Source organism: Lissotriton vulgaris, chromosome 1_2 (assembly GCF_964263255.1).
Source record: "Lissotriton vulgaris chromosome 1_2, aLisVul1.2, whole genome shotgun sequence".
NCBI lineage: Eukaryota > Metazoa > Chordata > Amphibia > Caudata > Salamandridae > Lissotriton > Lissotriton vulgaris.
This window is the reverse complement of record NC_141686.1, coordinates 109,359,387-109,383,718: the sequence shown is the minus strand read 5'-3', so window position 1 is coordinate 109,383,718 and position 24,332 is coordinate 109,359,387. Positions and strand designations below refer to the sequence as shown.

General features: G+C 42.0%; 1 protein-coding gene across 2 annotated transcripts in view; it reads left to right on the top strand.

Moving 5' to 3' along the window:
• The window catches only part of LOC147734645 (protein mono-ADP-ribosyltransferase PARP12-like), an 844,521-nt gene that overhangs the window by 751,369 nt on the left and 68,820 nt on the right, over nt 1-24,332 (top strand). For both annotated transcript variants that reach the window (XM_086952943.1, XM_086952944.1), the window contains exon 8: nt 22,910-23,000. In XM_086952943.1, the coding sequence (XP_086809069.1) occupies nt 22,910-23,000 (91 nt within the window). The remainder of the gene's footprint in view (nt 1-22,909; nt 23,001-24,332) is intronic.

Sequence of the window (24,332 nt, the reverse complement as noted above, 5' to 3'; positions counted from 1 at the left end):
TAGATGGCAGGATAACAGAGAGATTTCTAAAGTCCCAAGTAAAATAGTTAATAGGTTGTGCCCACTGCCCACTACTAGTAATCCACAAAATAGCACTCATGCCATTATGAGTTATCAGCAAGACTGTCCCCCTTTAATTCCTAATGGAAGTAACCAGCAGATAAATGACCACAGCAAGCCAAATGAAAATTTGGCACCAAGACGTGATCTAACACCAACAAATGTGACAAATTTGGCACTCCCTCCACCAGAAAATAGAAGGAACTCTAGGAGTAGCCCCAAGCAGAGGGAGAATGTGACCTTCAAAATCAAGGTTGTGGGGACTCTCCGGAGTCGGCCTCATATGTTCTGGTGCTTGTGGGGGTTCCGGAACTAAGGAAAGGATTGTCAGAATCACATCAAGAGTTAAAAAACAAAACTATTCATTGGTTGGTCAATCATAGTAATTTTGCCTATTATAATACTCACGAGATTCAAACCGCAAGAAGGGTGGGATGGATAGGCGAACGACACAAGGATATCTTAGGAGACTGTGTGGTAATCAATTTTAGAACTCCAAGTATAACTAATCATGTTTTAGCGTCTAAGTATGGGAGGCCTGGGAGCAGCACTGAATTGCTCCCTTTAGGATTTTTTTACCCCCCAAGTAGACCTCACCAGAAAAGTTATTTTTATGAGACAGAAAGGAGATTTGTCCCTAACGAAACAGTGTTTCCGCCTCCAGGCCAGTTTTCATATAATGTTCCTACTTTTAATATCCCCATCTTCAACAGGTTTAGCCCTCTTGAAGGAGTAGATTGACAGAAGGAGTTAAACTTAACCGCCCCGACTTCGGCCCTTCCACTGCGAGATCGTCGAACATCAATTGGACCCAGGAATAAAATTAGCAAATGCCAATGGATCCAATAAAGAGTCCCCCAAACACCCAACTGCAGAGCCCACAAATAAGATTTCCCCGAACCCCCAGGCTACCAGGGTCCTCTTGTGGAACATTGCAGGTCTCAATAATAAACTAGATGATCCGGAATGGGAATTCTTTATAAACCAATTTGAAATCTGCATGTTCCAGGAAACTTGGGCAAGAACTGAGGTCCCCAAACAGGGTTATGCCACTTTCAACATTTTAGCAACATCCAGGGGAATTGGGAGACCATCGGGGGGACTCACTATTTGGGTGAGGGCCCACTTGGGGTGCTCTGCGGAACAAGTGGATACCGGGTCAATTGATATTTCATCTGTCTTGTTACGGTTTCCTTCCAAGCCTCCGTAGCTTTAATAAATGTATACTCAAGATCCACTACTAAAGGCAATGAATCTATTGCGGTGGAAGAGTTATCCACCTTCCTGGGTTCTATTGATGATAGTTATTTGATCATAGTAGGTGGGGATTTTAACTGTCAGTTTGAGCCGCTACAAGGATTATCATTCGATAGTCTTGATGATGAGGACCATTCTTTGAAAATCCCCGAGTGTAGATGCCCCATTGTTAATAAATGGACTCCACTGGTGATTCAGATGAGTTGCCTCTCATTGAAGCATTCCCTACGAGCTTGTAATGGGAGAGCCCTCTCTGAATCATCAAACGGGTATACGTTCTACAGTAAAAATCGTGGGTTTATATTAGACTATATTTTCATCAACTCCTACTCCTGGGATAGGATGTTGGATTTTACAATTATACCACGCCTAGACAGCGATCATTATGCGCTTGTAGTAGAACTTAAGGCTCTGTCCATGGGGGATTTGGCTCATCTTGATAATCCTTCAGACCCTAGGTTGGTGGTCTCAAACTGCAGGAAAAGAGTGAGATGGACAAATTTTAGTCAGTGTGAGGACAGCTTATATGAAACCTTGCTACCTGTTCTTGTAGAGGCGTCCACTTTATGTTGCCCTAGTGAGAAGGGTATAGATTTGCTGCAGGCAGAAACGATTAATGTTAAATTAGGGAAAGCCGCATTTGATTTTTTTTATCCAAGCAGATACATGAAGCAGGATAAGCTGCCCTCCCACCCCTGGTATAATCCTTCTTATCGCATTGCTAAAAAAGCTCTAGTAACATCAATTAAAGCTAAAGATCGCCCCCTAATTAGGATAGCTAGAGTAAACTATAAAGCGACCATACAAGAAGCCAAGAAGAGGTGGGAAGATGAAAATTGGACCACCTTGAAAAATGCTCTAGGCGAAAGAGATATGAGGACCTTTTGGGGAGTGGTAAATACAGGTTCGTCAGCCCCCCGTAGTGCGACGGAACCAAATTTGGATGAGGAAGTCTGGCGGGAGCACTTTGAATCCCTATATGCCAATTGCCAGGTGCTGCTCTTCCCAATAGCTGTGACATGTTAGTGTCCTACCCCATAGCTCAAGGGGATTTAATCTTCCTGCGCTTAAATGAAATAAAGGGTGCGCTGGGAAGGATAGCCACGGGTAAGGCGCCAGGCTTAGATAAGATACCTGGAGACCTTTTTAAGACAGAACCATCCATTTGGGCGCCATATTTTTGGATGCTTTTTAATGCAATTATGCAAGGAATGAAGATTCCTGCGAGTTGGCTTGGTGCGGAAATAATTCCGATTTTTAAAAAGGGCTCCCCACTCCTACCTACTAATTACAGACCAATTAGTTTAATAGACATACCGCAGAAAGTATTTGCACGTGTTCTACTCCTTAGGCTACAATCATGGATGGAGGAGAAGGGGGTACTGTCCACTCTGCAGGCTGGGTTCAGGGAAAAGCTGACGACCCTGGACCAAGTATTGAGACTGCAATTGTTATACTGGAAGACCGTTAGCCTACCGGGGGCAGTCTCTACCTCATCTTTGTAGACCTGCGATCTGCATTTGATTTAGTGCCCAGGGAGAAACTCTGGTTGGTCTTGAAAGATGGGGGTCCCTGTATATTTAATTCAACTTTTTAAACGTCTTCATGAGTCCAACTATGCGTGTATTAGGCATGGTAAAGACAGAAACCTTACAGCACCCATAGCCATTAAGCGTGGAGTACGTCAGGGCTGCGTGCACGCGCCAACCCTTTTTTAGCCTCTACATTAATGGCTTGATTGATGCCCTCCTTGCAGAAAAGGATCTGGATGCCCCTAAATTAGCCTCCAGTAGAATTTCGGCCATGATGTTTGCGGACGACACTCTGCTGATAGCCAATTCGCCAACTGGCCTCCAACGGATTTTGGACAAATTTGAGATGTTCTGTAGGGATAGAGGCCTTGAAATAAATCTACAGAAAACTAAATGTATGGCTTTTAATTGCTCAAAAAGTACGCGTCCTAACCTATCTTTAAATGGCATCCCCCTTGAGCGAGTGTCCTCCTTTGTGTATTTAGGAATCACAATTTCCGAATCCATGGGATGGGGGGGCCCATATTACGAAAGCTACATTAAAATTGGCACAAACCTCAAGTGGCATCATGAAGGTCCTTAATAAGTCTAGCAAAAGAATAGTTAGCCCGGCGATTGAAATTTATAGGGCACAGGCTAGAGGTGGGGCATTATATGATGCAGAGCTATGGGGACATCTAAAGCTTGGCAATTTAACCCAGGTGGAGAACCAATTTTTAAGACAGTTATTTAGACCGCCACGAGGTCCCATTACGTCTAGATATGGGAATTTCGTTAATTCCGGATGTGGCGGGTCTTAAACTTATAATGTATTGCCGCCGCTTGTGGACTACCCCCGAACTCACACCTTGCAGGGAGGAACTGTCAGAGGTTATGAGGGATAGGGCCGTTGCAAAGTTCCCTTGGTTTAACCACATTAAATCCCTGTTAAATGGTATAGGACTTGGGGATTGTTGGTCTGAACCAGAGACAGCCTGTTTTTTAACATCTAAGAATAAAATGAAGGCACTTTATAAACAGTATAGATTGGCTCAGCTCTATATCTCCTCCAGTATTTGGAAACTTACCAGAGTCTTTTTAGAAATAAAAGATATCCCTTACTTTGAGTCAGTAATAGATCTAATTAATCCCCCTGGGGCTAGGAAGCTTTACCTCAAAGTATAGACATGGGGTGCTACCTCTTCGCTGTTTTACATCTAAGTGGAGAGATCAGCAAATGCTCCAATGCCCGGCGTGTGCCCATCCCGAGGAATCTGAGCTCCATGTTTTCTTTAGCTGTCCAGGCTACCAGAAGGCAAGGAAACATTGGTTGGTTCAGATCTGTAGAAATCTTGGTGATAGGCGCTGCCTTGAAGTATTTAGGATATTGAAAACTGATTCGAGTATTCCAATTGTTTATTCAGTTGCAGGCTTTTTGTTCTCTATGTGGTGCACCAGAAGGGTTTTTCTGAAACCTCAAAAATGCTGTAGTGATTCCGCCATAATGAATTAATAGTCTGATTATAGCATGCTGGTTCAATCATTTGTAGCCCTTTTTGTATATTTTCTTAATTGAAGTTTTATTGTACTCCTCTTTTTTTATTCTCATTGTTTTAGATAATAGATAATATTATATATTTATTAATGTACCATGCACTTTCTAGAATTAACTTTGTCTCCTTCGCCTAGTTGCATCACATTGCTACCTTTGATGATTTGAATGAACAAAATTTGTTTAAAATTATTATTGTGATTCATAATTGTTAGGGAATTTTTTATGTATTTTAAACATGTGTGATTACTGTGTATTGCCCTTTTTAGGTCATTCTGACCAAAATAAAGTTTATTTGAACTGAACGGAACTTAGTTCAGTTCATCATGAGCAGTGTCCATTTTGGGATGATCAGGCTTGTCCCTCAGCTCTCAAAAATAGCAGTGATCTCAAGTGTAAAGTAAGAAAGGTCCAAATAGGTTTCACTGCCTCTGAGCTAAGGAGGGCAGGGCGTATGTGCTACCTAGTGTTGGAAGCATATGTCTATACAGCAAAGCTGCCACAGATTTGTTTTTGAAATGATTATTTTAGAGTTTATTGGAAACATAAACACAGTATCCCAAGTATATTCCCAGAAGAGGGAATCATAAAAATAAGCATAAAGTGTGAAACACCATCAAAAACTCAACATCCTGATCATCCTGATCATGGTCATTTTATGTCAGTGCTGAAAAGGGAAACATAGGGTATATATGTCGGTGTGCAGTCTAAATCTCGAGTTTTTATTATCGACTGGACAGAATATCGACTCCAGAATATCGAGATGGCAGTAATATCGAGGTGAGTAATATCGATGTCATTTTTATTGATTTTTAAGTGTTAAAAAAAATATCGAAGTAAAAAATATCGAGTAGTTTATATAGAGTGTTCAAAATATCGTTTCTTTGTATTAGTTAAAAATATCGAAAGTCAAAATATAGGGCCCCATTAGGATGGCCAGCAGGCCTTGCCCGCCCGCCACCCTAGCGGAAATCGGGACCGACATTTCCATTAGGATGCGCCCGCCACAGTGGCGGGCACATTCCTCAATTTAACATTGCTCACTGCACCGCCCGCCACAATGTTAAAAAACAAAAGCAGGCCTTTGCACAATCGAAGCGGCAGGCACCGCGCGGTGCCTGCCTCTTCGATTATGCAAAGGCAGGGGGGTACCACAGGCCCCTACAGTGAACACCGCTTGGCTTTCCGTGGCGGCATTGCCGCCACGGAAAGGCATTGAACAGAGCCCATGGTAATATTGCGGGCTGTGTCTAACAGACACCACCTCCATGTTACTCGTTTTCCGCCGCGGTCGCAAGGCGACCGGGGCGGAAAACAGGCGGGCGGTATTTTGCACCGCCACCTTCCCCTCCGCCATCCTAATATGGCGGGGGGGATTTGGGCTTGCGATATCGGTCGGTTTGCCTCCGCCAGGCCGGCGGTGGCCACCGCCAGCCTGGCGGAGGCAAACCGCCCGACATCTTAATGGACCCCATAGTGTCAGAATATCGAAAGTCAAAATATAGAGTGTCAGAATATCGAAAGTCAAAATATAGAATGTTAGAATATCTATTTGTGAAATGTAGACTGTTTATAATGTTGCAAAATTTATTTTTTTGTCTAAAATAATTTTTAGGTTTGTTATTTTATGTTATTAAATATATAAATATTTAATTTATTTAAAAAAATATTTAGTTAAAAATATATAATAAATTTTAGGAGTGGGTTGTGGGTTTTTAGGGGAATAGGTAAGTAAGTAAGTAAGTAAGTAAATATTTATTGCATATGGTTAATTAAAACCTTTACAAGATTGAGTACAAAACACTATACGAACTAGCCTTGGTTAAAATGCATTTACACTCTTTATAAAACAAGTTCTTTTTTTTAAAAACAGTGTTACATCGACTGCGGCCTGAGCCTCACCTAACATATCAATCATTCGGACTTGGTCCGCACCATTTTTTTTTCAGTTTTCTGGATTAGGAGGCTCGCCTTCTGTAAGAATTTGGAGGCCCTACAGGCCGTTTGCAACTGGAAACTGTTCAGTGCTAGCATGACGGCAGGCCTGCATGTTCTGATTTGATAAAAACGAAATATTTGTAATAGGTAGTAACGTCTCAAACTAGCCAATGATGGACAGATGCACAGGATGTGAGTCAGTGTTTCTTCCGAACGGCCACACAGTCTGCATAGCGATGCTTGCCATGTTTGCTTCCATGCTGGGGTCTGATCCTTTGCGGTGTAGGTGCCCAGACGTATGCGAAGGAGCATTTGTTGTGTGGACGGTGTTATATAGTTGACTAGGTATGGTTGTGGGGCACTTCTCTCATACGTGGCTAGCACCGTCCAGCCATGTTTTTTCTTTGCGAGGGCGGCTTTGTCAACAATCATGGATTTTTGTTTTGCTGTACTGTTGGCTATTTTTTTGAAGGCCGTAAAGGGGTGGTTTGTATTCCATGCCTCTCGCATATTAAGTTGTGTCAGTGCGTCTTCCAAAGATGTTTTCCATACGTTTTTTGCATTTGTTCGGTTGTTAATTTCGCACCAACAATGGCCCATCAGCGTGTCCTCACTTGCTGCCCTTAATTTCCAGCACATTTTTAGTATCCCGGCCTGCCTGACTTGATGCTGATTTGAAAGCCCAAATTCCAGGCGTACTTGCGCTTGTGATACAGACCTTGGTATGTAAAAGATGTATTTGAACAGATTTGACTGTTGTAAGTTCAAGAAGTTTGCGTCTTTGCCTCTGAATAGCTCTGAACCGTACGTGAGGGAGGGTAAAAACTTTGCCTCAATCACTTTCAAGAGGTAAAGGTTGGAGGGGCATTTCAATTTTGTTTTCAGTAACATTAGAGCAAACCGTAGTTTATTGGACTGCGCTTTTCTATGCAGTTGGTGAGTTTTTAATGACCAGCTTGAGTCGAACACTACCCCCAGGTACTTGTAAGTGTTACTTGACTCTATGGTGTTACCCGCGATGTGCCATTTGAAGGGTTGTCGTCCTTGCCGGGATGAGAAGCAGACTATCTTTGTTTTATTATAGTTAATTTGCAGGCGATTCGCAGAGATGTATTCATGCAATTTTGTGATGGAGCAAGGCGACCGGGGCGGAAAACAGGCGGGCGGTATTTTGCACCGCCACCTTCCCCTCCGCCATCCTAATATGGCGGGGGGGATTTGGGCTTGCGATATCGGTCGGTTTGCCTCCGCCAGGCCGGCGGTGGCCACCGCCAGCCTGGCGGAGGCAAACCGCCCGACATCTTAATGGACCCCATAGTGTCAGAATATCGAAAGTCAAAATATAGAGTGTCAGAATATCGAAAGTCAAAATATAGAATGTTAGAATATCTATTTGTGAAATGTAGACTGTTTATAATGTTGCAAAATTTATTTTTTTGTCTAAAATAATTTTTAGGTTTGTTATTTTATGTTATTAAATATTTAGTTAAAAATATATAATAAATTTTAGGAGTGGGTTGTGGGTTTTTAGGGGAATAGGGTGGAAAGTGTTTTAAAATATTTTTAATGTAAATTTTGAAATAAAATGTAATTTTTTAAATTTTGAAAATTAATTTGTTTTACGAGCGGGTTGTGGGTTTTTAGGGGAATAGGGTGGGAAGTGTTTTAAAAAAAATTTAAATTCAAATTTTGAAAGTAATTTTAAATTATTTTTAAATATTTTTTAAATTTTAATTTTGAAAAACTAGATGTTTTAGGAGTGGGTTGTGGGTTTTTAGGGGAGTAAGGTGGGAAGTGTATTAAATATTTTTTTATTTAAATTTAGAAATTAATTTAAAATTTTAGATTTACATTTTGAATTCAATTTAAAAATTTTAATTGTATAAAAAAAAATTTATTTTAGGAGTGGATTTTGGGTTTTTAGGGGAATAGGGTGGGAAGTGTTTTAAAAAATTTAAAATTTTTATTTTGTATTTAATTTCAAATTTTAAATTGTATAAAAAACTATTTTAGGAGTGGTGTGGGTTTTTAGGGGAATAGGGTGGGAAGTGTTTTAAAACATTTTTAATTTAAATTTTGAAATTAATTTAACATTTTAAATTCCTGATAAATTTTATGTTTTAGGGACGTGATGTGGGTTTTTAGGGGAATAGGGTGTGGAGGGTTTTAAAATATATACTGAATAAAAAATAAAAAAATTGGATTTTGAGGTAAAATTTGAAATATATTTTACGGGTGTGTTGTGGGTTTTTAGGGGAATAGGCAGGTGAGTGTATTAAAATAAGTTAATTCTATTTAACAAAATGAAAATTTAAATTTGATAAAGTGTTTAAATGGTTGTAGTATTGGAAGTGTCATTCCTTGTTTTAGGGGTGTATGGTGTGTATTATGATTAAAAAATCATTATTAATAATTAATTTAGAAAACAAATTATTTAAGCAAAGTTAAATTATTAAAAATTGAATAAAAAAAAAATTAAAAAAAATTAGAAATGTTAATATTTTTAAAACATTTCTAAATTAATTTCTAAATTAATTTCGACATAGAAATTTTGGTTAATTAAAATAAAATTGAATTTTAAATTAAATTTAGAATTTGTCATTTAGTTATTATTAATTATAAAAAATAATATGAAAAAATATATATTTATCAAAAAAATATTTAAAATGGTTTTAATGTCCAGCAACGTACATGAATAAATATTTAGAGGAGTTGGAATAGTAATTTATATGGGTTTAATGTCCAGCACCTTCCCTGTGTTTATACTTGGTGAAGTGGGAATAGTAATTTATATGGGTTGAATGTCCAGCACCTTCCCAGAGTTTATACTTGGTGGAGTGGGAATTGTAATTTATATGGGTTTAGTGTCCAGCACCTTCTCAGAGTTTATACTTGGTGGAGTGGGAATAGTAATTTTTATGGGTTTACTGTCCAACACCTTCCCTGAATAAATATTTATTGGAGTTGGAATAGTAATTTATATGGGTTTAGTGTCCAGCACCTTCCCTGAGTTTATACTTGGTGGAGTGGGAATAGTAAATTTTGATGGGTTTACTGTCCAGCACCTTCCCTGAATAAATACTTAGTGGAGTTGGAATAGTAATTTATATGGGTTGAATGTCCAGCACCTTCCTAGAGTTTATACTTGGTGGAGTGGGAATAGTACTTTATATGGGTTGAATGTCCAGCACCTTCCCAGAGTTTATACTTGGTGGAGTGGGAATAGTAATTTATATGGGTTGAATGTCCAGCACCTTCCCTGAGTTTATACTTGGTGGAGTGGGAATAGTAATTTATATGGGTTTATTGTCCAGCACCTTCCATGAGTTTATACTTGGTGGAGTGGGAATAGTAATTTATATGGGTTGAATGTCCAGCACCTTCTCTGAGTTTATACTTGGTGGAGTGGGAATAGTAATTTATATGGGTTTACTGTCCAGCACCTTCCATGAGTTTATACTTGGTGGAGTGGGAATAGTAATTTATATGGGTTTACTGTCCAGCACATTCCCTGACTTTATATTTGGTGGAGTGGGAATAGTAATGTATATGGGTTTAGTGTCCAGCACCTTCTCAGAGTTTATACTTGGTGGAGTGGGAATAGTAATTTATATGGGTTGAATGTCCAGCACCTTCCATGAGTTTATACTTGGTGGAGTGGGAATAGTAATTTATATGGGTTTACTGTCCAGCACATTCCCTGACTTTATATCTGGTGGAGTGGGAATAGTAATTTATATAGGTTTAGTGTCCAGCACCTTCTCAGAGTTTATACTTGATGGAGTGGGAATAGTAATTTATATGGGTTGAATGTCCAGCACCTTCCCTGAGTTTATACTTGGTGGAGTGGGAATAACAATTTATATGGGTTTACTGTCCAGCACCTTCCATGAGTTTATACTTGGTGGAGTGGGAATAGTCATTTATATGGGTTGAATGTCCAGCACCTTCTCTGAGTTTATACTTGGTGGAGTGGGAATAGTAATTTATATGGGTTTACTGTCCAGTACCTTCCATGAGTTTATACTTGGTGGAGTGGGAATAGTAATTTAAATGGGTTTACTGTCCTGCACCTTCCCTAACTTTATATTTGGTGGAGTGGGAATAGTAATTTATATGGGTTGAATGTCCAGCACCTTCCCAGAGTTTATACTTGGTGGAGTGGGAATAGTAATTTATATCGGTTGAATGTCCAGCACCTTCCCTGACTTTACCTTAGTGGAGTTTGAATAGTAATTTATATGGATTTAGTGTCCAGCACCTTCTCAGAGTTTATACTTGGTGGAGTGGGAATAGTAATTTATATGGGTTGAATGTCCAGCACCTTCCCTGAGTTTATACTTGGTGGAGTGGGAATAGTAATTTATATGGGTGAATGTCCAGCACCTTCCCTGACTTTATAGTTAGTGGAGTTGGAATAGTAATTTATATGGGTTTAGTGTCCAGCACCTTCTCAGAGTTTATACTTGGTGGAGTGGGAATAGTGATTTATATGGGTTGAATGTCCAGCACCTTCCCAGAGTTTATACTTGGTGGAGTGGGAATAGTAATTTATATCGGTTGAATGTCCAGCACCTTCCCTGACTTTATCTTAGTGGAGTTTGAATAGTAATTTATATGGGTTTAGTGTCCAGCACCTTCCCAGAGTTTATACTTGGTGGAGTGGGAATAGTAATTTATATCGGTTGAATGTCCAGCACCTTCCCTGACTTTATCTTAGTGGAGTTTGAATAGTAATTTATATGGGTTTAGTGTCCAGCACCTTCTCAGAGTTTATACTTGGTGGAGTGGGAATAGTAATTTATATGGGTTTATTGTCCAGCACCTTCCATGAGTTTATACTTGGTGGAGTGGGAATAGTAATTTATATGGGTTGAATGTCCAGCACCTTCTCTGAGTTTATACTTGGTGGACTGGGAATAGTAATTTATATGGGTTTACTGTCCAGCACCTTCCATGAGTTTATACTTGGTGGAGTGGGAATAGTAATTTATATGGGTTTACTGTCCAGCACATTCCCTGACTTTATAGTTAGTGGAGTGGGAATAGTAATTTATATGGGTTTAGTGTCCAGCACCTTCCCTGAGTTTATGCTTGGTGGAGTGGGAATATTAATTTTTATGAGTTTACTGTCTAGCACCTTTTTTGAGTTTATACTTGGTGGAGTCGGAATAGCAAAAACTTTGTAGAGAAATACATTTTTGTTGGTAGAATACTACAATAATTATTTGTATAAAAATTTTGGGGCCGATTAGGATGGAGCATTCTCCGCATCCTCCGGGCCGGCGGAAGCCACCGCCGGCCCGGAGGATGCGGAGAATCCTCTGCGGAGCCTCAAAAGACTCACCACCAAATTAGGATGGCTGGTGGGTCTTGGATTCCGTCCGCAGCTTTTCCGCCGCGGTCGGAAGCCGGAAAAGCGGAAAAGCACTAACATGGCTGGCGGTGTCTATCAGACACCACCAGCCATAATAGGATGGTGTAAAAGTAATGCTTTTCCGCGGCGGCTTTTCCGTCGTGGAAAAGCATACGGACAATCACTTCGGGGGCCCGTTGCTGGTCCCCTGGGTGAAGGGGGGGTGGGGGGTGCACATGGGGGGGTACCTATGGAACCCCCCTGCATTTGCGTGCACAAAGCAGCAGGCACCGTGCGGTGCCTGCCGCTTTGTGCACGCAAATGCGATGCATGCATTTTTAACATTGCGGCGGGTGCAGCTTCAAGCTGCACCCGCCGCAATGTTAATTATAGGGGATGTGACCGCCACCCTGGCGGTCACATCCTAATTGCAATGGAGGGAACTCCGCAGCCTCTGCGGGAGTTCCCTCCTCCTCGGGGATCGCGGACGGACTCAAGTCCGTCCGCGATCCTAATCGACCCCTATAACTATAGTAGTAATTATAATTATTGTAAGACTACTAATACATTGATAAATAAATCACAATATTTATGACATTTAAAAAATAATCAATAAATAATACATATAATATTTAAATTAAATTGTATTTAAATATTAAAAAAGTAGACACACATGGTTACATGGAAAAATTTAGAAAGAGTTTATTAAGATGGAAAAAGAAATGGGAAGTAGAGGATTTTTTTTATTTGCAGTATAATTTCATAAGTAAAGTCTTTATTAAAGAAAAACCATTGCAAGTAAATATTTACATATTAAAAAAATTGCACTCAAATAATTTTTATGTTTATTCACATATATTCTAAATGTAATTTTTGATAACAAACATAATTACATAGTGTACATTTTATTTCATAACAATTACTTTAAATCACACACAAAATAGAAATATTTTAATAAAAAACATGTTGAAAATAATTGTTATATTTGTTGTACATACAAATTTTCATATTGTAAAGTAAAGATCATTGATGGATACATTTTTATAAAGAATTTAAAATAGTAACATTTTTGTTGGTTACAAAATGGTAATAGATGAATCTAGAAATTAATAAAATTAATATTGAAGATAATAATAATATTAATTTTTACAGAGGTAAATAATCAAAAATAAATTAAAAACCATAGGTAACTTTTATAATAACATTAACATATTTATAAACATAATGTTTAACACAAAGTCAATTATAAAAGTAATTTCAACATTTCAATTAATTACAAAGTGTACATATAAATAATATTTTCTTTTCAGCAGTTAGTTAAATAACAGTGTAAATAATTTTTTTAAATAAATATATTTTTATAATCATTTAAAAAAATAATTAGGAAAAAGAACATATAGGGGCCGATTCTGATTCGGGAAGAACCGCTCCGAATAGCCGTTCGGAGTGTTTTTCCCGTACAAATCGTACCCTGCGACGTCCCCCGTACGTACGACGAAGTACGATTCGTACCAGGAGCCGAACTCCGTACGAGTTGTACAGAGACCGTACGACTCTAATCTCCATACGATTCTCCCCCGGAACCCGCTGTACGCGACATCTGTACGGTGCACAGCTGGTTTTTATGACCCAGCAAGTACCATACGTGTCGGGTACGCACTGTACGACCCTTTTTCTACAGGAGCTGAAAACAGCCGTAAAAGCAGAGTTCGCGCCCAAACAGGTACGGAACTGCCCCCCCGGGTACGGTGCGTACCCCCATGATCGCAGGGGTATGCACCGTACCCCAGAGATCATGGGGTGTACGAGTCGTACCCCATGTACAATGGGTGTACCCATCGTACATGGGGTACGGCTCATACACCCATCGTACATGGGGTACTGCTCGTACACCCCATGATCGCAGGGGTACGCACTGTACCCCTGCGATCATGGGGTATACGGACCGTACGGTGCGTATGTGTTTGTGTGCTTTTCCGTACGACTCGCCCTTACCTGACGTGGACCGTACAAATCGCGTCTTCATACCCCGGTCCGGATCGTACTCGTCGGGTTGTACGGCATGTGTACGAGTCGTACGCCATGTGTACGAGTCGTACGGTTCACAGTTTCAGCCTTGCAATACGTACGGATCGCGACAATTCGGACGGATTCAGGGAATACGGATCATACTACGTGACTCGGACGGACGGGTACGATTCGTACGGAGAGGGCTCTGGATACAAATCGTACAGACGGTTTTTTTCCCGAATCGGAATCGACGCCTTAATGTAGATTTTTGTAGATGTCGCCATATACATTGATTTAAATGATAATAGCAACCTTGTATTGCTGTGTGTGGGTATGTTTTAAGGATACTGTTTATCATTGCTTTTTCGAAATCAATGATAATATTTGGTGGAAAATACTCATTAGTTTGCTGTTTGGCTTTGGTTAGGACTTCTTGGTAGGTAGATTGCTGTTTGTTTGGTAGGAGGGCATATGGGAATGGAATATTTGCATTTTGGAAATGACCATGGATAGTGTACAATTGGTAAAAAGGTTTAGGACATACTGCAAAAGTACCATCCATCATCCAAGTTTGGCATTGGTGTAGTTTAGTCATGTTGTCTGCAGTGGCAAACAGTATTACTCTTTTATCTTTTGATTTGATGTCATATAGTATAAATGGTTCCTTACTATGAGTTAGACAGAGTTCAGGGGGAATTTGCACTTCTTCAAAAGTTGTAGGTGTGGGAGGAGTAGCTGATGTAGCTCTTTTTTGTCTAGCTATGGTTCTTTTAGAGGCATGTTGTGGTAGAACACTTAAATGCTATTTTAGAATAGCAGTTGTTGGTACATCAGTAGTAGTACTAGCTTCTTTAAGGGAATGAAGAATTTCTCTAATCTCTATTTCTGTTACATTGGGTGGGTGGTTCTGTTCCTTAGTATAAGTCACAGTAGTTTCCTGAGTTATAGCTCTACCATAACATTTGCTAGAATAGTATTTAGTGCACTTCCCAAAAACGTTCATATCTTTCTGTTTCTCTTGAGTATATACATATCCCATGTAACAAAGAAGCATTTTCCCTATCTGAGAATAGACACATTTTGCTCCTTCAGTCATGCTTGCTTTTTGGTGCTAGGAGAAATTAAACATTAAATTATTAGAAAAGTATTTAAATTGTGTATGTTGTATTATAATAACACTGCTTTGCACGTTCATTATTTACCAGTTTATTGCTTGGTTGAATTCAGGTGTTGCTTTTCTTCAAACTTTTCTTTTCTGTGTATTTCTTCAGTACCTGTGGAGATGGAGAAAATGTGTTACAATATTTTAAATGTATTTATGTTTATTTAGTTGTGCTCTGCTACCTAGTTTGTACTTTGTTTTCTATTTATTAAGGTTTTTAGTAATGTTTTTTAAAATATATACTTACTTTTTATATATTTTCTTTGAAGTGCAGATGTTGTACAGTTCTTCTTTATTTTCTTTTTCTCTGTAGAAAATAGAGTAGAAATAAAAGAGATGTTTTAGTTATTTGTTTTTTCAAATACAGGTTTGAAGTTTTAGATTTATATTTTGGAAATATATTAAGGTGGTAGTACTTACTTTAGATAGGTGTAGCTGGTTTTTTGTTGTCAATCAGTTTTCCCTCAGCAATCCGGCAGAGTTTCCCCTTCCTTTTCTTTGGTGGTTCGGATTGCAATTTTAGCTGGTTAAATTCTTCTTTTTATAGCATTAGCTTAATTATTTCTGAAAGTTTATTGGTTGTTCTAATTGATAGCTTTTTCTTATTTGTTCATTTGAATCTTATTAATTGTTTTGCTAATTGTTTTCCTTACATGGGTGACGGCAATTAAATTTTTTTTCTATGGGTAAGGCAATTTTTTGCTTTGGGTAATGCTATTTTTTCTGATTTAAAGTTAAAGAAATTTTATAATGAGCTTTAAGAAATGTTTTATTATTTGCAATGTTGCTTATGTGTTTTAAATTGTTTGTTGTATGTAAATGTTTATTTTTAATTGTTTGCAATATTTATTGTATACTGTATTTATTTTATAAAATAGTTTACGGTTATTTGTGATGTGTATAATATGTATTTTTAATTAGAAAGTGCATTTTGTATGTATTTTTTGAAGTCGATATTCTATAAGTTACAATATATTTGTATTCTATATTTTGATGTTCGATATTTTGGCTATGTTTCATGTTAAGAATAGAAAGTCGATGTTTTCTTATATGTGATAATATTGATGGTCGATAATGATGTAGTCGATATGTTTTTCTATCGATATTGTGGATTCGATATTTTTGTGTTTTCTTGTCTAAGTATTGGGATTCGATATTTGTGTAGTCGATAATTCCTCACCAATATTTTGTCTAGTCGATATTCGGTCTGTCGAGGTTATGTCAGTGATTCATATATGTCATGTAACAATGTGTTACAGGCAAAGTAGATTACGACAAGAACCAATGCAACTTCAGAAGATAAAATCCGCGACTCGAGGTTAGGGGGAGAAGGAGGCTTGTAGGCAGACAAAAATGTGGCAAGGTAGATGGTGGTGGGAAGAATAGATATTAGTTCATATGATATACAAAGCGCAGGGTAGGCAGAGAGGTAAGATGGGCTCTGAGTAGGAGAGATAGAGAAGAGGCCAGGGAGTGTACACCAATGAGAGTGGATTGTGGGGAGGATGTACACAAGGGTTCCCTAAGGTAGGTTTGCACTGCAGTCAAGTTCATGAGGGATGATCGTTTAGGACCATGAGTGCAAAAATTGTTAAAAGCATGTCCCACTCTTGGGAAATTGGGCGTTTACAATGGTGTCACGCTTCTTTGTAGCAGAGGGCAGTTCCTTCAGCTGTGCCCCATTTACATACTGCACTCTGCCATTCCACCAGCAGAGGAGCATTTGGTGCTCTCCATTTAGTGTAACTGTCCTTTTGGCCGGCAAAAGACATAGTCATGAGAAGTGATAGTGTACTTACTATTTCTTCTTGCACTTAAAGAAACCCTCTGCCGACCCGATGGACCTCAAGAACTTGAGACCCATCTCTCTTCTGCCCTTCCTAACCAAGGTCGTCGAGAAGACCATCAACACTCAAATTTCTGAGCACATCGAAGTGAACCACATCTTGGACCTCTCCCAATCCGGCTTCAGAAGCAACCACAGCACTGAGACCACCCTTGTTGCTGCCACAGATGACGTCCGCACCCTCCTTGACCAAGGCGAAACTGCAGCCCAAATCCTGCAGGACCTCTCAGCCGCCTTCAATACCATTTCTCACTGTACCCTATGCACAAGACTCCACGACGCGGGCATTCGCGACAAAGCCCTGGAATGGATCCTCTCCTTCTTCACCAGCCGAACACAGAGAGTCAGACTACCTCCGTTCCACTCTGAACCTTCAGAGATCAGCTTTGGAGTGCCTCAGGGCTCCTTTGTGATCCCCACTCTTTTCACCATCTGCATGGCCCCATTCTCAGCCATCGTCAGGAAGTACAGACCCAACATCGTCTTCTATGCCGATGACACCCAGTTGATTCTCTCCCTCATAAACGAACCCACAGCGGCGCTTGAAGGTGTGGTGGCAGCATTCCCGAAGGTCCGCTGAGCGCTGGGGGCAGACTGCGAGCTAGTGACACTGCGTGGAGCTCTTCTGTTACCCTTTCCCTATTCCGCCGTATAACTTTTTAATCGCGCTTCCCGCTCGTTATTTTTAAAAATCAGTCCCCTCATTGTCATTACCTGATTTTACTCCGGGCCAGACTGCGGGTGATTTAATACCCGTTCTTCCAGCAAGGTGTGCCTCCCTGCCCCGGTCCATCACGGCTGACGTGCCGCTTGTTGTGGAGGGCAGGCGCCATCTTTGGTGAGGACCTGGACCCCGGCGGTGACGCGCGCTGCGGTCTAGTTGGGGGTGGGGTTTAGCCTCAAATTGGCCACTGGCGAGGGGCGTCTCGCGGCGCTTGAAGGTGTGGCGGCAGCATTCCCGAAGGTCCGCTGAGTGCTGGGGGCAGACTGCGAGCTAGTGACACTGCGTGGAGCTCTTCTGTTACCCGTTCCCTATTCCGCCGTGTAACTTTTTAATCGCGCTTCCCGCTCGATATTTTTAAAATTCACTCCCCTCATTGTCCTTACCTGATTTTACTCCGGGCCAGACTGCGGGTGATTTAATACCTGTTCCTCCAGCAAGGTGTGCCTCCCTGCCCCGGTCCATCACAGCTGACGTGCCGCTTGTTGTGGAGGGCAGGCGCCATCTTTGGTGAGGACCTGGACCCCGGCGGTGATGCGCGCTGCAGTCTAGTTGGGGGTGGGGTTTAGCCTCAAATTGCAATGGCCCCCCGGAAGCGCAGCGGACGAGCGCAGGGGGCGCGACGATGGCTCGCCGAAGGTGTGCCTAAGGTAAGCCTGTCTGCGCCCGTCCGCGGCCGACCGGGGCAAGGGGCAAGTCTCCCTGCCCGTCTGTTTAGATACTCGTCTTCTGATTTAACTTTATTGCATGCCCATCGGCCTCTCACCCTGATTACTCGGACTAGACTTGAGTCACTGGGGTTATTCTGTGTCAGGGAAACTTTCCCTGAGATAGACCTCCTCTTGTCCTCGGCCCCAGCCCTTCTCCCCACTTCACTTCCCTCTCCAGATTCTGATCCCCTTCCTACCACAGGGCCCTCATCTTCCCAACTCAACATGAGCTATCTTAATACTCGCTCTCTGGTAAAACACCAGTTGGAAATTTTCCATTACTTAGACTCCTTGAAACCTGATATATTGCTGCTGACTGAGACCTGGCTTAACGAGGAGTCTTCCCCAGATATTCTTGCTGCAATTCCCACTGGTTATTATATTCTCCAAGCGAACAGAGCCTGCGTTAGGCCAGGAGGTGGGGTGGCAGCTATTATTAAATATCCAATCAGATTTTCCACTCTGTCAACTGTTAGTATCCCTTTGGTTGACCTTCTTGTGTTGAGATTGGAATCTCCAATGACTCCCCTCACTTGTGTCTTAGCATATCGCCCTCCTCAGTCGATGCCTGATTTTCCAATGCTGTTTGGCGACATGCTTTCCCAATTAGTGATTAATCACTCAAAAATTTTAGTTTTAGGAGACTTTAATTACTGGCCCACTCACGAGAAGGAGAGCATTTGTTCTGTTATGTTCTCTGATCTTCTATATGGAATGAACTGCAGCCAACACATAAACGCAGCGACTCACATCAAAGGTCACGTCCTAGACCAGATCTGGACTTTGAACCTGGATATTTCCGCCCCTCTCATCTATCCTTGTTTATGGTCAGATCATTCCATTATTTCTTTCCTTCTTACGGTCTCCTCTTATCCCAGTAGGGCCCTAGAGGGTAACCTTTCGGCCCGGAACTGGAACAGAGCTGACCTTAGTGACTTTGTTAACCTCCTTAGAACCTCAACTCCTTCTCCCTCTGACTCTGACCTTATTGACACCCAAGCCTCCGCCCTTACGTGCTGGCTCGAATCAGCCAGCGACGCTGTTGCACCTCTCAAGCAGATTAAGCTCAAGCGCCTGCACAATGCACAAAGGTGGTTTACTGAAGATCTCAAAGGCCTAAAGCTCGGTCTTAGGCAAGCCGAGCGCCACTGGCGACGAGGCTATGCTGCTGACACAAGACTGCGTTTCATGTCTCTGCTCAAAGAGTACAAAACAGCGGTCCTACTTGCAAAGACCTCTTATTTTTATAAAAAGATTGTTGAGTCGGCCTCCAAAACTAAAGATATTTTCTCCATTGTGGAGGAGCTGTCACACCCAGATAGGGTCACCATTAAACCTCCTCCCTCCTGTGCGCTCTGCGATTCCCTCAATCAATTCTTTGTGGACAAAATTGCCAACATTAAAAACAGCATTTCCCTTGCGGGTCCTTCCCCTTCCCCTATGCTTAATTCTTCCCTGTCCTCTCCTAACCCTCAGCAATTGACTCAGATCCCTCCTATTTTGGAGGAGGAATTTTTAGCTCTCTTAAATAAGGTTGCTTCTGGGTCCCCCACTGATTGTTGTCCCCCCTTAATTCTTCGTGAGGCCTTCACAGCCTGTCCGCTTCCCCCTCTGGGGCTTCTGAATAAGACTCTTTCCTCTGGCTTAGTTCCCAATTTATTTAAAGTTGCAGAGGTTGTGCCCATCTTAAAAAAAACAACGGCAGACCCTTCGGTCATGAGCAACTACCGTCCCATTTCCCTTCTCCCTTACCTCAGCAAAATTCTTGAGTCTCATGTGACCAATATCTTGAACTCATTCATCGAGCACTCTCAATATCTTGACTCCCAACAGGCCGGTTTTAGACCCGCCCATTCTACGGAGTCTGTTATATTGTCAGTCATGGAGGAACTGCGAAGAGGAGCGGACTCTAACATCAGTCAGGCTCTGGTGCTCCTGGACCTGTCGGCCGCCTTCGACACGGTCGACCATGATATTCAGGTCGACCGTGTCGCGGAGGCTGGCGTTCAGGGCACGGCTCTTGACTGGATCCGCTCCTTTTTAAGCAACCGCCACCAGGTGGTCCGACTTTCGCAGTTTACTGCGGACAGGGTCGAACTGACCTGTGGTGTCCCGCAGGGCTCCTCCTTACCCCCCCTTCTTTTTAATTTATACTTGGCCCCCCTTATTCGTTCTTTGCAAGGTAGCCATGTCACCGCGTTTAATTACGTGGATGACATTCAGCTGGTCTTCAATGTCGACTCTTCGGACCAGTCCATTGTTAACTTTCAGTCAACCTTCTGCCATATTAGTGACTGGATGGGGGATAACCACCTCAAACTTAACCCAGACAAGACTGAGCTGGTTCTTGTCGGGGGGTACTGCCAATCCATGGAAATCCACCTTTTGGCCTGCGAGGTTGGGTCTTCCCCCAAGTCCAGTTGACTCAGCAAAAAGTCTGGGGGTGATCATTAGTAATGATCTCACATTAAAGCCCCAGATTAATGCCGTAGTCTCTTCCAGTTATTTTCAGTTGCGGAAAGTCGGAAAGATTGCCCGTTTTCTGACCATTGAGGCCCTTACTTTAGTTCTGTTAGCCATAGTCATCTCAAGGTTAGATTACGCCAATTCTCTCTACGTTGGCATTCCGGCGTACCTAACGAAGAAGTTACAGCTTGTTCAGAACCAGGCTGCGCGCCTCTTCTATCATCAACCAAGGCACCAACACGTCCGTCCTTTGTTAAAATCCCTTCATTGGCTTCCCGTGTCTGAGCGTTGTAAATTTAAACTAGGTTGCACTATTTTTAAGTCCCTTGCCGGAACGGGTCCGTCTTTTTTCTCCTCACTACTACACCCTTATGTCCCCTCCCGCAACCTCCGCTCCTCCGATCTCGCTTTTCTTAAGGTTCCAGTCTTTAAACGCAAGAAACACGGAGGTTTGAGATTTTCTTTTCTTGCCCCTTCTTTTTGGAACTCACTCCCCTTAGGTATAAGACTTGCTTCCTCCTATACTCGCTTCAGGTCCCTTCTTAAAACTATCTGTTCTGTAATGTTTATCACCAACACCTTTTGTTCTGTGGACTGTTTTCCCCCTTGTGCTCGAGCGCCAAGAAACCGTCTGGTGTTAGTTGCGCTTTAAAAATATTTTTTACATTACATTACACAGTCGCCAAGAACAACTTTCACGATGGGATGAAGACTGTTGAAGAACAACAGCCTCAAGCTCAAATCAGAGAAGACCGATGTCCTCATCATGGCCTCCACCCACTCTGCCTGGGATGGCTCCTGGTGGACTGCAGCACTTGGACCCCCCCGACACCCACCGATCATGCACGAAACCTCAGCATCATCCTGGACTCCTTGCTTAGTATGAGCTGTCAGATCAATGCCATCTCATCATCCTCCTTCCACATGCTACGGCTGCTCTGAAAGATCTTCAAGTGGATCCCCATTGAGTCCCGAAAGACCGTCACCCATGCACTCATCAGTAGCAGAATCGATTACGGCAATGCACTTTACACCTACATCACCCAAAAACTCCTCAAGAAACTGCAAAACATTCAGAACGCCTCCGCCAGACTCATTCTCAACATCCCCTGCTGCAGCCACATCACCGGGCACCTGAGAGACCTCCATTGCCTCTCAGTTAACAGAAGAATCACCTTCAAGCTCCTCACATATGCCTACAAAGCTCTACACAACATGGGACCCGAGTACCTTAACCACCGCCTCGCATTCCACACACCAACCAAAGACCTCCACTCTGCCCAGCTGGCCCTAGCTACCGTCCCACATATCCGCAAGACCATGACCGGAGAAAGATCCTTCTCCAATCTCACAGCAGTCTGTGTCTCCACCTCAGACAATCACCATCACTGCCTCAATTCAGGAAGGACCTCAAGACCTGGCTCTTCGACTGAACCACAGTGTGTCCGAAGTACCAGTAGTCCCCTCCACCCCTCTACCTCCAGAGCCTTGAGACACTTACTGGTGAGTAGTCGCACTGTACACCCCACTTGATCGATTTATTGATAAATAAATGCCCAGGGAGCAGGCCTCCCATGTATATATGTATTGCAGTTTGGTGATCTCATGGAGTGTGGTGTAATCTCCCCCCCCCCACCCCCCCTTCAGTAGGGGATGAGGACAGGACAAGACCATAGCAAATGGGGGAGGTCGGCGTCCCCTGGCTTACAGTGAGGGCACCACAGGTCTGCAGTGGTAAAATAGCAGTTGAGTTGTGCAGGGGTTAAGTATGCACTGTGAAGGATATGGAATTGTATATTCTTAAAGATGGCATTCCTGGAGACATTCAGGGGAAAGTTTAAGGCCTGTTCCCATTCAGTGTAGTTCAATATCATCCCTATGTCAACACCATAGTTGCCACATGGCCCTGTGTCACATTCCACCTGTAGCCAGGCATCGTTTTCTAACTGAAAGCCTTTGAATATTGGAAGTAAAGGTCCTGCGTTGGTAGTAAGGAAGGCCAACTACAATTCCTTAAATGAGAAGTGATATTGGACCACAGGCCAAGGATTGAATCTAAGTGAAGTGCATTGCATGAACATTTGTCGGCTGTGATAAACATATCCATGTGATGGTCTTGGTTCAGTGTGAAACAGCAGCAGGTACAAAAAGAGGCATGGGGCAGATGTAAATTTTAATCTGTGGGATGAAGAAGCAAGATGTTTGAAGCAGGCATTAGGGGGATACTCAGGAGATGTCTGTACCTTGAATTGGAATGAAGAAAGCAGGGGATGCATCAGCGATATTAACTAAGCATTTCATTTATCTTTTTATGCCCCAGATCCAATGGTACAGCAACCCAGCCGGGCTTTCCAATCAAATGTATTCCAGGAAACTGGGACAGCACAGCTGTACCTGACGTGGGATACAAGGTATAATCTAGCATTCTTCCCAAAAATCGCTTTTTTGCAGTAGTTAAACAGGCTGGATTACATGGATCGCGCTGGTGAATGGGCTATTTTGCATTGCCATTTGCACTGGCGAAAGATATTTGTAATGAATGATCAACACAAGAATGATATTAGCATTAGAAAACTGATTTTTTTGTTAAGTGGTCTGTGTGAATGCCAGTTCAATCCATGTCATGTGTATGCAGATTGGCTTATTGAATCAGTCTTGAATCTGCATCTAATTAGAATTTATGTGCGCGAGACAAACTATGTAGTTAATCACTTAAAAATAGTACTGGTTACATTTTGAAAAGCAAATTCTCTTAAATGCAATCACAATAACTCTGCTGAGTTTTTGACACCCTTTCCTCTCAACAAGCAGTGGAATAGTGAACAGATGTAGCAGCCTGCCCAGCCAGAGGCAGAGTCATAACGCACCGCACAGGAAATCAGTCTTTATTTCCTTTGTCTGTATGACAAGGAATTACAATTTTTTCAAAAAGTTTGGAGCGGTCTTCTACAACATTTCAGTTACTACTCAGACCAGATAACTCCAAAGCAGGTTCTGAGGACAAATGGCCTACATAGTGCTCTATTTAGGCAAGATCCTACGTTTTGGTCTAGCTTCTTATCCCCCTTGTTTTGCAACAGCTTAAGGACCGGGAAGATTCCTGAATCTTGGAGGGCCAGCATCCTTTAACCAATTCACAAATCAGGGACATGCTCTGACCCAAATAACTATAGGTTAATAGCCCTAATAGACGTTGAGGCCAAGATCTATGTATCCAACCTACTGGCAGACCTGGAGACTTGGGTCAGTAGCAAAAACCTGATCCCAAAGACACAAACAGGATTCCGGAGCGGCATGGGCACCCTAACAAACTTATCAGCACTGACTCTTCTAGCTAAGAAAGCGATTGACAACTCTAATATCCTATATACATGCTTCCTAGACCTCAAAGCAGCTTTTGATAAAGTGCCAAGAGCCAAACTATGGGCCAAAATGAAAGCTTGGAGTGCCCCTCCTAACTATTGGGAGCAATCATCAACTTATATTTGCATACCTGGGTCCAAATAAAAAAGGTGACGGTCAGCGCTTAACAGAGAAATTTCCAACAATAAATGGGCTAAAGCAAGGATATGTGCTTGCTCCTAGCCTATTCAATATCTATACTGCCGACCTAGAGAGCAACCTACGCACAATCCAGGGTGACCCACCTAAATTGGGGCAAACCGCTATAGCGAGCCTGCAATATGCAGACGATATTGTACTTCTCTCTCAAACTCCATTTGGCTTACAACTACTGATTTCAC